The 13,016-nt window shown below is 40.3% G+C and overlaps 1 protein-coding gene across 8 annotated transcripts in view; it reads right to left on the reverse strand.

The window, feature by feature from the left end:
• Positions 1-1,062: 1,062 nt before the first annotated feature.
• The window catches only part of LOC148035412 (protein DETOXIFICATION 42-like), a 74,538-nt gene continuing 62,584 nt past the window's right edge, over positions 1,063-13,016 (reverse strand). For 7 of the 8 annotated variants that reach the window (XM_087680416.1, XM_087680415.1, XM_087680412.1 and 4 more), the window contains 11 exons: positions 8,231-8,415; positions 7,982-8,117; positions 7,709-7,805; positions 6,281-6,381; positions 5,759-5,922; positions 5,479-5,550; positions 5,231-5,347; positions 5,057-5,152; positions 4,822-4,943; positions 4,627-4,699; positions 1,081-4,528 (listed from right to left, as the gene is read on the reverse strand). In XM_087680416.1, the coding sequence (XP_087536542.1) occupies positions 4,660-4,699; positions 4,822-4,943; positions 5,057-5,152; positions 5,231-5,347; positions 5,479-5,550; positions 5,759-5,922; positions 6,281-6,381; positions 7,709-7,805; positions 7,982-8,117; positions 8,231-8,415 (1,130 nt within the window). In that variant the 3' untranslated portion in view covers positions 1,081-4,528; positions 4,627-4,659. Of the gene's footprint in view, positions 4,529-4,626; positions 4,700-4,821; positions 4,944-5,056; positions 5,153-5,230; positions 5,348-5,478; positions 5,551-5,758; positions 5,923-6,280; positions 6,382-7,708; positions 7,806-7,981; positions 8,118-8,230; positions 8,416-13,016 lie in introns of all 8 variants that reach the window. The other variant, XM_087680418.1, reaches the window with a different exon arrangement.

Below are 13,016 nucleotides of genomic sequence, written 5' to 3' on the forward strand. Positions count from 1 at the left end.
TCGCCCTTGTAGTTATTTCAGCTCCTCAAGCTCTCCTTCTATCTTAGCCTTCTTCATTGCTTGGGCATATTAACTTGTAAGCTATGCATAGTTTTATATTTCAACTTCACATTGCTCTCGCAACTCTTCATATCTCTTTCCTCTATCATTAATCTCTTTTAGCATGGCCAATTCTCTCATTAGATCAAAGCTTTATCTAGTATTTTGCTGTTGATATGCCACATAAGCTTCCTTCTCTCTTTTCAATGTTACTAAGGCTATCTTTCTCTCCTAGTCTAATTAACCCCTTCTGATCATATTGTGCTAGCAATTGCTCAATTTCTTATGGGAATTCCTAGGGTCTCATCCATATTCAAATTCAAAATCCAAGTTGACATGGTTAATTTTTCTTCTTGTGTGACCAATGTTTTAATGATGTGAATGAGATTGGGTAGAGTGGCAGATGCCCCTGTGAAAGATAGCTTTCTTTACTAGGATACACTTTTCATTATTGAGTGGCCACTTATTAGGATCAAGATGGCCACTAGCCAATTCTCCCTTCTCGACTTGTGCAACACCTCGACGGTCAAGATCTCGATTGTTTGTTTCTCACAATTTTTTCCAAGGATTGACTTGTAGTTCTTTATGTTTTCCTTTCCATCCTACAAAGTGCTTATTGGATCATTCTTCTAGCTTTTAGGATTTTGCTTCTTCCCACTTGGCCTCTCTCTCATACATTCCTTCATTTAGTAATGTCTTCATTTTGTGATTTCTTCAATTTTCTCATTGAGTTTCATACTTCTTTTTGTGGCAAAACAATCTCTTGAATATTGTGCAATCATTAGTGCAAGGTGCACAAGCAACCTTTCGATTTTCCATAAGTGATTGGATGTAATGCACTTTTTGTGACAATGGTACTCAATCAAGCTTCTCAATTAATTTGTGTAATCCTCACACAAATTAAAGTTTAAAAACATGTGCTACGTTATCAAGATAATTAAGAACCATGAATGATTTATACACTTGAAACTATTGCATAACCCCAAGTCTTAGTCCCCTTTTGGATTTAGTTGTTAGCTACGTACGTTGTGTGATTTTCGTGCATTTTCTTTGCTCCTATTCTCAACTCACGTTTCTCAAGAGTGATGTAACAATGCTCACAAATGTTGGTCAAGTGAAATGTAGTCTTAGTTTGAGACTTTCTTGAGCAATTCTTAGTCTTCCTCTTTTGATGCACATCAACCGATACCAAACTAGAACTCTAGGGTCTTATTAAGCCATGCAAGTGATGCCTGTGCTAATGTAGTTACTTGTATTTCTTGGACAAATGGCACTGACACATATCTCTCCAGGTGTCGTTGTCAAGGTCTTAGCCATGTTTCAATGCAACTGCCCTCTGTTAGTAGCTTGTTGGATGCTTGATTTATGTATGCATCATGAGGTATGACATTTAGTTTGCAGTCTCACAGAGTCACTCTCTCTGACAACCCTTTCAGTGCTCACAACCTACCTCATGGTCTCATGTAAAGTGTATGTATCTACCACTATAGCTTGTCAAGGTCTCCAAAGTCTTGCATACTTCTCATCAATGTGACTTGTGGTGTTACATCAAAAGCTTTTCTAAAGTCCACAAAGCAACAATATAATGTCTTTCCACAATGCTCATCCCTCCTCAATGATGGCTTTGGGCATAAGCACATGGTCCAAGGATGTATAATCTCCGCTAATCTTGGAGACCCGAAGATATTTCACCTAGGCAATTACCAATCATGATAGTCATGTAATTGCTAGGTATCATAGGGTCTCCACTCTTGAAGAGTGGTCTCAATAGTGTTGTTAATCCAACTACCTGGAAAGCCTTCACAAAGCTCTATTACATGTTCAAACCAAGAGCAGAGACGATGCATCATGAGCATGTGAGAAATGCTCAATAACTAGACTATCGTAATCATGAACCTTTCTTGTTTGCGATCTATCAATGGCATCCTAAAATCATTCTGCCCTTGACGAGGGTACATATAGCCGATTGGACTGCTATGGGGTGTGGTATGAAGGATTGCCCCTAAGAATCTTAGAGGTTTTTCTCCATATGCATGCTGAGGGTTGTAACAGCGGTGAGTAGCCCTCTTTCTTACCGCATCTTCCATGTCTTTTTGTTGTCCGATTCCAGAAATACTTCGTAAACACTGTACCGCATTATATTCTGGATGTATCTTTGGTGAAGTGATGTTTTTGTTATTGAAACAAGGATATACGTCCATGTCATCTTTTGTGGAACTGTAAGTGTGAAAGCCAAGCATACATGCTCTGCTACTATTCCAGTAGGTCCATCTGACATGGTAACTCCTAAACAATCTGCAGAAAATTGAGCCTAGTCCATTGCACTAGCCCCTCACTTGTTTTAGCAGGTCAGTGCATCTGAACTCAGCGAACGAGCCAACCCACTAAAAACCATTGGACCATGTGCACTTTCCAAGGCAAGAAAATGTCCCCCATTGATCAGATCTCCCTTAGCTTGGGCTGTGCGTTGCATACATGCTTCATTTTCACTATACTTAAGACCGTTTGCCATGTTGCCATGTAGATGGTTGATTGGTCATGACCTGTCCAGAAACAAAAATTCCCTACTAATAAATGTCTCCTAGTGAAGAAGCATCCATGTCTTTATAAGAAGATGTGTGGAGAATTCCCCTTGGCTTGAATATCTAGAATATGCAAGTGGGCAATAGCGTATCGCCATACCCATGTCTTGGGGTCTGTGCATTCACCCTATAATCCACAAGATTCGTGCATCCACATCCCTATGTAGTATATCTAAGGGCTATCCCTGTACAGCACTGCCACCCCTCCAGATCCTCTTACTCCTCCAGACATGTATATCTACGGACAGTACACTCAAACTCCCATCTGTAACCTTGCACTGATGGTAATCTGCTACCTATACATCAATGTGTCTCTATGTGCATTACAATAACTTTCCTTTAAATGTGCCTTCAAAGTATCTTCTATTTACTCTTAGAGATCCATTGTTATTCCATGCATATAACTTCAAGCTCTCATAGGCCTTACATTGTTCTGTTGAATGGTGTGCCTTGATGATGACTCTACCATCTCGATAGATTGTTCATTTCCCCTCCTTTCTTGCCTCTAAGACATGTAGCATGTGTGCCCCTTCTATGGGCCAATTGAGCATGGTTGAGATCATCTCGCTATATTTCTTCACCTTTTAAAGTAAGGGCCTGCAAGATTAAGGCACGGGTCTTATTGTCAGTGTTACCAACTCTCCAAGCATCCATACAGAAGCCTTTGGGTGCACCCATTTTCGTGCTTAGCATGTTAGCATCTTCTTGGGTGCTGCCCTTCTCATCCCAGCCCATGACTGCACATGCAAGGCCCTTGCATGTCTCTTCAAGCGTTTCATTCATAGCCTCCACTGTGTTGACACATGCCCTTGTGCTTCATAACTACATCTTCGCATGTTGCATTCTCATCTAGATCTGCCATTGTTGGCTTTGTTACCTCTGCAAAGGATTTCATCTCCTTTCTCCACGTGAGCCTTAAGTTCTTTCAGTTATTCCTGCACTTGCTTTGCTATGGCTGTGCTTTGTTTGTCTTTTTGTGCTTCTAGCCTCTGTGCAAGTTTTTAACTGCCCCTGTAGTTGAGGGATGATGTTATCTTTCTCAGCCATGCAGGCATCTAGTTGTTCTTGCATCTCTTCCTATATCTCCTTTTTAATTTCCACCTTAATAAGAGCACCTGCTACTTGCATTTTCATTTGTTCATCTTTTTGTGTTTCTAACCTCTGTTTGCAAGCTGTTAATTCCTTCAGTAGCTCTGTGAACTGCCACTTGCATCTCTAGCTGTACATAGTTCTGCATCTCATGCTTCAACATTGCACATCAGTGCCTTAGCAGTCCACCAACCTCTTTCTTTATTTCTGCCTTCCTTTCCTCTCTGTGCCCTTCACATGACAAACATATCTAAATCCCAACAAGCTTTCCCATGTCCTTTTGACCTCTGGGAGGCTGTCGACTGTCCGTGTTTGCTTACGTAATAATTCTTTAGTGAGAGGTTCTTCATCAGTGTTTGAAAGGAGGCAATCCCAGGCTCTGCTGGTTTGGTGGTGCACAGAGAGACAGACACATTGTATTTATGAAAAAAAAAGAGGTATTGTAATATTAAGCTTGTATTTCAACTATCTATGATTGTGGACAGCCATCTCATTGAACATATCCCCATAAACTGATGCAGAGTACAAAATCCCACTCTGCAACATGTAGGCCAAGAAGAGCACCTCCACTTAGATGCTTTACATACTTGAGAAAATCTGAGAATGGATGAAATCAGAACATACATGGCCTTGATTGGAGGCAGAGACCACAGTGACATATCATTTGTTCCTCATCAGCGAATAGATCCAGCCATTTTTCTGCTAGAGTGGCTGATTGATTTGTTGTCCAGATTGCCTGCTTAGTATCATCCCAACTAGAGTGTGTGGTTGGTTTCTTTTCCAAATTGTCAATGTGAATTTACAGTCTCATCAATCATCTGCAGAGGCGGAAAATTCAAAAAACAAATCTGATCCATGAAATGATTTCAGGGTCAAAGGTCAACTGTCATTCAGTAAATACAGTTAAATGGCTTGCCTATGGTACAGGTGTATGCCAACTTTTGTACATTCACTTCAAAATTTTCCATGGTCCACTGGCTGTGCCAATCCTGCACATAAGCATGAAAAGAACAGGACACACAAAAATAGACCTGTTAATACTGAGTTTATCAAAAATTTTCCATCTTCTGAAGAATTGCATCTTCGAAGTTTTGGAGGGTTATTCTGTTACCTGAGAAAGCCAGCAAACATTCTTAATGTCATAAGAATGGTGAGACCAACCCATACACCAACAAAGCCCCATAATTGTGCTGCTATAACCATAAATACTGAGGCTATAACTGCAACAATGATCTGAAAATGCATATACACAACAAGCTTCAGAAGTAGCCCAAATGAAAACAAGATACAAGAGAAGAACAATCTTTAGTATTATTTGGAGCACACTAACGACTGAGCAGTCTGACCATAGAGTGAGCTGCATATGCAAAGTCCGATGCTCCAAAATGAAGACCATCAAAAACAAATGCTATGGAATTTATTGACTGTGTGCCCGCCACAAACTACAAGGAAAAGAAGTACTATCAGTACTGGATTCAGAAGGACTGTTCAGGAGAAGCTGTACAAGGCAGTATGCTTACTGGAATCCCAAGAGCCAGGAACGCCAAAACGGCAGTATCACTTGTGAAGACCTTAGAAAACGTGCTCAAACCCACACCAAGTAATATCGAGAGCAAGAAACCAAAGGCAAAGCCCAACTGCACAAGAAAATTTCCATATCTAGATCACAATGTTGAACCACTGATCAATAGCAGTTGTAATGCTCCTTTGTTGTCACTGGCAGCATCTTACTCGAAAATACAAAGTAGGGAAGTTTTGAATCTCTTACCTGTAACGTCCTAAAAGCAGCATTTTTGGCAAGGTCAACATCCCCTTTCGCTAAAGCACCAGCTATAATAGCCTGCATCCATGATTTTTTGAAAAATTTGGTGAAACTTCTATCAAGGGTCATGCAAGTTTTAAGTCTTTGGATCACTTCTCCCGACATTTCACCTCCAGAAATTCCTTTATCATATTCTCAAGACTTAGTGGGCATAGTAATACCAGGTTACATTGGCTAATGCATACTCTCTGGCAGAAGTATTTGTACACCAGATAGCAACTAGTACCTGACCAGCGAGCGCTATTGCATCTGAAAGAAGGGAAGTCGCAAGCCAAACTTGCATGCAAATCTGGTGTGCTGCCATTGGAATGGCACCTAATCTAGCAACCTGGGATGTAGCCAACGTCAAGCTTAGCATCACTGCAGCAGAACGAGCAAGTAGAAGGCCACCTGCAAAATGTTTGGATACGTATTAGAAAAAATATTATTCTTCCAAAATTTGAAAGTTAAAAGGAAGGCATATAAATGTCATTATCGCAGCCATTAGATTGTAAAATAACTAGTGTAAGAAGCAGTTTAGTAAAACCCTCATAAGTAATACCCAAAGATCTTAATATAAAGACCAGCCCCTATTAGCCTTGACGGCTTTACCCTACCATCAACCAGATACTAGCATGTAAGCATATAAAGACGAGCCCCTATTAGCCTTAATGGCTTTGGCTGAATAAGGCCATGGAATACCTATGACGTGCCATAATATTCTATGGTATCATAAAAAGGACAATTTATTTGCAGAAAGGACAGTTACCATTTTTCAGAAAGCGACTGAACTCCAAATCACTCAACTTGGGTGGTAGAAGTACAACTTTTTTGTTTAGCTTCAGCAATAATATCAAGGCAATTAGATACCTGCAGGATGCCCTTATTAAGTTAAAAATGCACATGATAAAAAGAATTTTTTTGCTGATATTTGAAAAGGAGGCACCCCCTCTTGTGGGAGTTCAGGTATGTGAATCTAACGAGGAAAATAAGGATCTTTTTTTTTAAAGTCTGGACTATAAATATAAGATTCTATGTTTTGTGCTCTCAGTTTACCTAAAATAAAAACAAAGAAAATCTAGTCAAAAATTACAACACCCATCCATATCATAGAAGCCATGTGCCACAATACTTAACCCCTTATGAAACCAATATGCCCATTGTGACAAATGTCGAATCAAAGATAAAGGCATTTATTGTACGCCAGAAATGTTGTGGCCTCCCAATTTACACCCCAATCGAAGGACAATGTGTGAACACTGTGAATGCTTAGAGTTTATTGTATATGGACTGGGTTTTCCTCTACACATCACAAATCAATCAAAAACATTAACCCTACTGTGTATCCAAAACCAAAAGCCTAATGCGGTTGCCAGTGACACAAAGAATGACCTGATGTATGACATGCGATGCACTATGGTATCACATACGACATGTCACACGAAGAGGTTTGTGTGTGCAACCCACAATGTTGACTCACTTGTATCTCATGTGAAGATCAGAGGATGATGATATAGTGAAATGATTGATATGACACAATGTGTCATGGAATAGCTTACTAGTAGCTTAAGAACTAATGGCATGTATGCTATTAGTCTGCTCACTGTGAGCTTGACAAGACGTGTTCACTGTATGCTATTAGTCTGCTCACTGTGAGCTTGACAAGACGCGTTCCTAAAAAGTTGGCTATGCCAACCATGTGACAAAGCAAGAAAGTTGAACAAGAGTATAGGAAGAGAGAAGTATTCATCAACTCACCATTGAGCCTGCATTCAAATGCCTATTTTATTACTTCCATTGTTGAAGTGTTTGTGCTTGCTGGAATTGTATTGTATTCTATTTTCTTATCACTCAAGGCTTAAAGCTGTCCCCTGTAATGTGACATTTGTGATGCATTACATATGCATATAGTGAGTATTTTGATGCTTTTTTAAATACTGCATATATTTACATGGCCAGTACATGCAAGATACATGAGGGGTGACTCAATTGTGTAGCAAAGTGCCTAGATCTTTTAAAATAAGCTAATCTTCATATTTACTTGTGTTGGTTCGAAATATTACTTTCAAACATAACATATTTCATGAAACCTGCTTCAAAACAAAGCAAGGGGTGACTCTAGCTGGTTTTATTTCTTCTGCATTCCTGAGTATTCAGGATTTGCCTTTGTGGTCTTGACTTGTGTGAGAATACTAACTGAGATATGACAGTGGCAACTGCTGCTCCGCTAACCCCATATCCAAGTGAGAACATCAGAATCGGAACAAGAATCATGTTTACAATGTTTCCAGAAGCTGCAACCAAAAGGATACCGAACTCAATAGATTTCACTAGGAAATGAGCTCAACAAACATATGAAATATGCACAATTTTCCTTGACAAAGCAATCATCAGTACGTTTCAAGCTGAAAATACAAAACAAAAAGCAGTGTATCAAACTTATCTGAGAGCACAAAATCTTAAAGCCCACCTGTAGCATATAATGGTGTTTTTGTATCTTTAAAACCACGGAAAACACCCTGAACAGCTAAAGATACAACAACAGCAGGAGCACCCACTGCACGCAATGCCAAATACTGTTCAGCTGGCAGCCGCATGTTAGAACTCTGCACATTAAGGAAGAATAAGTGTAAAATTCCAGCACAAACGCCAACCAACTCTGCAAGCTATTATGTGCAGCTGCTAGCTTCAGAAGAAAATATCAAAAATATTAACATACCACAGGGACCCCCATAACATCCAAAATTGGCCCAGCTAGCATTGTCAATACAGCAAGTTCCAGGCAACCAAGAGCAGACCCCACAATTAAGGCAGTAGAAACGGCAGGCAGGTTTCTTTTGTTCTCAACACTGTCCATGTTCTTCAGCTTCTTGTTATGTGTTTGGTAGCCTACAGGACTTCCTTCTGTCATCCACATGTTTAAGAGAGAACACAAGATGTTAAAAGCACTACAGTTTGCCATCAAAGTAGAATAAGATTGATGTTAGAGTATAGCATTCTTTTATAATAAACTCAAAGACCTTCCTAGACATCATCATATTCTAGCCAATAGTAGAACTAAAATAGAAGATAATGGTGACTATTTATCTAGGACCTTTGGAACTTGTTCCATTAGGGTAGGTAATTGGCACCTCATATACCAAGCATTCAGAGAATCGCCCCATGAATTGGGCTTATCAGGGTGCATTACTATCCTAGATAATAGAAGTTTTCATGTGTGTGCACGTGCACATGCATGTATGTGCATTTATCATTGAGCAAGTAAAATTAAGGCCGCAATTAACTCCAAATACAGCCCAAAAAAAAAAAATCGAAAAGAAAAATATACATTGAGTTGGCAGCTGCATTTGGCACACAGTTAGAAGTGATGATCATTTTTGGACTTGAGGATTGTGGGGATGGTAGCTTCTTTCCATACCACATCCCATTCCATGTGACTATATAGTCACAAGTGATGGCAATTCCTCCCTATCTCCCATCCTGTTTTGAGTCATTTCCGATGATTTGGGATCCAGTCACATACAACACTCTCAAAGTCATTTCCAATGTCTTTGACTCCATCAGCTCACCTCCATGGTTTTAGGGAATCAGGCATTTGCAACCTCCCAGAGACATCCTCGAATTATAGTGTTGCAAAGGATGAAGAAAAGAAGAAAAAGGGATGCAACTATTGCAGGAAACCCAATCACCTCATTGATTGATGCCACATCCACATTGCCACCACTGAGAAGAAGAAATAGGCAAGCATACTCGTCAGAAAGACCACGTCAGTGCGAAGGATAAGGTACCAAATATAGCTCAATGGGATATACAGGCAGATTATGCATTTGTGGTCAAACGCTCTTCTAACCCTTCATTGCTGTGCTTTGTTGAGTCACCAAATTAAGGACCTACATTAACACAAAATTATCACGCATTTGGCCTCATTCTACTCCACAAAAACAGCCCTAACAAGGTTTATTTATGAAAAAGGTTTATTTGGTAAGATCAAGTCGTCTACAATGGGGCTGATTTGCATGCAGCTGGAGAAGATTCAATTTTTGCATATCCCAGATTGTGGGAATCAAGGGGCAAATTGAATTTTAGGGTTGTTGATTATGGAGAGCAGTAATTGATTTCAGAATTGTATGGAATTGTGCTAGATTTGTTGAGGATTGGAAACTCTATTGTAGAAACTCAGATATATTCCTTGAGATCTCGGTGAGTTTGTGGTGTGGCCCACCATCTATCAAAGATTTATCGAAGATTTAGTCTATTCCATTCATAACAATTTCTGAAATTAATGTGAAAAGAAATACCACAAGGGTACCAATTGCTTGTGAGAGAGATGAAAGGCCTTGCATGTGCTAAAGTTTTTAATGAGTTTTTCTCAGATCACATTAAGGAGTTGTTGACCAAGAGAAAAGCAAGTTAAGAGAACCCAAAAGGGTTTCTGGACCTTAACTTCAAGACCTTCAATACACATGATTGGTTATCCTTAAAATTGCACTCACGTGTTGAAAGCTCTACACTACACAAGGTGTTCATCACCTTGATCATTCCATGTATGACAATATTGGGCTAGGCTTATGGAGCACTAGTGCATTTTCATTGAGCACCATGGCATAGAATACTTGCACTCCCAACTTCCAAGGGATGACTTTGGATGGGGGACACTAGAGGGTGAAGCTTGAGAAACTATACAATCCATCACTCTAGGAAGCATTCCATTTTGTTGTGTACTAACGATAGATCACCTTCAATGTAGTAGCATTGTTTGCTGTGAACTCATGGGAAATCATTGAATTTGGAGACAGAAACCCCTATGATAGAGAATGAGAGGTGGGTTGAGATTCACTTGTAGAGGATGTGCAGGCTATAGCCACATTGGGTATAGTGAAGTGGAATGATTCTTCTTAACACATCGGGAGACTTGATAGTAGGGCTAATGAATGAGTCTCGGGCCTCAATCCCCTCATTTCTTTCCAGTTTTAAGAACACAATATTAAGGTTACAATAGTATAATCTTCAATATAGTTGATCAATACCGCGGGAGAGATGGTAAAGTTGCAGCAGCTTACCTTGAGTTTGCTACTTTAATTGTTTTCAATTTCTTAGGGAAGCACTACAAGCACCACAATCCACAGGACTACATAAATGCATTGAAAATATAAAAAATAGTGATTTAGATATAACTAAGTATTAGCCAACGTTTTTCATATTGCACTACAATATACCTTGCTTTCAGCAATGTCTGACTCCTGCCAACAATCTCCAACACCTCTCCTTAGAAGTACTTAGTTGTACCTCACTCCACCTCAAGAACCTCAATATAGATGGCTTTTCTATAATCCTCTTACATTCTGATCAAGGTAGCTTTTCTCATGGGGATGAGCCATGTGTTAGGTATCTTCATGCTGCATGATATTGGCCACACCCCAAATCTATTTTCTTGGATTTTAGTGTATTGGTCAAAAACCTACCTTGATCCAAAAACCTCAATCGAGGTGCATGACATGGATAGGTTTTGATACTATGTGGCTTGTTTACCAACCATGATTGTGGTGTAAATAAAGGCTCTAACATAGAAAACACAACACAAGCGTACGACAAACACACAGACTCATAAAGAAATACACTTAGGGTTAGGGTAACTCAAAGCACAAACTAATAAAGAAACAGTCTTAGGGTTAGGGTAACTCAAAGATAATGAACAGAGTGAATGAAAATGAATGATACTAAATATAATACAATGCTCAATGCAACAAACACACTATGCAATGAAGAATACTAAACCTCAAACTCTTGTGTCTCAAGGACCGAGGCAAAGAGAATGAGCTATTGAGTATGTCGTACTCTGATGGATCCCGAAACACAGAAGGCATCCTCCGAAGGTGTCTAGCAACAACAAATGCAACAATATGATGCCAATGTGAGAGTGCGCAACAGAAAAGAATCACAAACACAGAGAGAAAAGGAGAGAATAAGAGAAAGTAGGAAGAGAAGAATGATATGCACTAATCAAAGAAGAAAATTGAATAGAATGAGGACTGATCAATCCCTACAGGCAGCCCAAGGCGTCAATGAGGGGATTGATCAGGCTGTATAACAATGACAGCGTTTGTGATGGTGACGGAGACTGTGACAGTGATGGAGGTGGAGTGTGCAGCCAGCAGTCCTCACCGAAGACGAAGAAGGGGCAACAATCTGAATGTGCATGTACCTGCTAGAAAGAAGACTGAATCTGCCCCACACTAGCCACAGATATAAATAGACAAAAATGACTGAAACTGGCTGACCAGCCCACACAAGGGACAAAAATGCTGATGTGGCAGCTGCTGTGGCAAATGGCAGCCATTTGGAGCCGACTAGGGTTGATACACAGTTTGAACACACCTAAATCAACTGAGAGAAGAAATGCATGGTCTAGAATGAGTTGCCTCCTCCATCAAAACACAACGGACAAGTCAGAGCCCCTCATGTCCCCATCTAACCCAGACTGAGGCTCACAAGCAGAAGATGACAATGCATGACAAATATGACTGCTAACATTTGCTCTCACATCCTGGATGTGGGTGAAGGCCGTAGAGGATGCGGATTTGAGGGTGACAACTGGAATGAATGCCAATGCTCATGAGGTCCGTCAAAATAGACCACCAATGAAGAAGCTCTTCACAATCTTGGGAATCCCCCTCTAAGACACTACAAGCCAAGGAATCTTCAATCCACAACCACATCACACATATTGTTCACCTCTGAAGGGGATGGGGAATACAAGGGAACCACCAAAGGAGAGGGTGGGGGGTGGGAAGGAACCTATGGAAATGATGGTGCACAAGAAGGAACGGGCGGAGCAATAAACAATTGCCTTGGAGGACCCTGTATAAGAGAAGGGGAATGGCACCTGTAGAGCCCGCTCTCCTACCAACCTATCGCTAAAACAGCTCTTGAAGAAGAATCCTCGATAAACATTGCCTACTCCGTGAAGATAACTAGGGTACCAAGTCTAGTAAGGCCATGATAAAGCCAACCTCTTGCAAATCCTTCGAAAATTAGCACCACAAGTTACAAAGTCTAAACCAAGTCCTCTATCCAAACCCAAACAACCAATAGCAATCCCAACTCAAAAGCCAATCGCCAATGATGGAACACCAAAATGTACCACCTCTCCAAAAAACATCAGTCACGTATAAGGCAAAGCAAGTTCATTGGGGAACAAAAGTCATTAATTGATGCTTGAGAAGACCATGTTGAGCTAAAACACGCTTTACAGCTAATTAGCATCTTTAAACAGCCCCAAAACACACTTAATGAAAAACACAAAACTCGTGCATGGCTCAAGAGAGTTTCAGTGGTCTCCCAAAACCCTGATTTTGCAAGGCACTGTTCAACATTTATAAATAGACAAGCTGCCCACTATTCAACCTCGCTCCTCTTCTGCAGATTTCAGCCATCAGCAATCACCCACATGGCTGTCTACCCCTTATGACTGCTGCCACTCCTTCAACAACTCCTCCAGTGCCTAG

This window comes from Lygodium microphyllum, chromosome 6 (assembly GCF_053477565.2).
Source record: "Lygodium microphyllum isolate KBCC chromosome 6, Lygodium_microphyllum_v1.1.10, whole genome shotgun sequence".
NCBI lineage: Eukaryota > Viridiplantae > Streptophyta > Polypodiopsida > Schizaeales > Lygodiaceae > Lygodium > Lygodium microphyllum.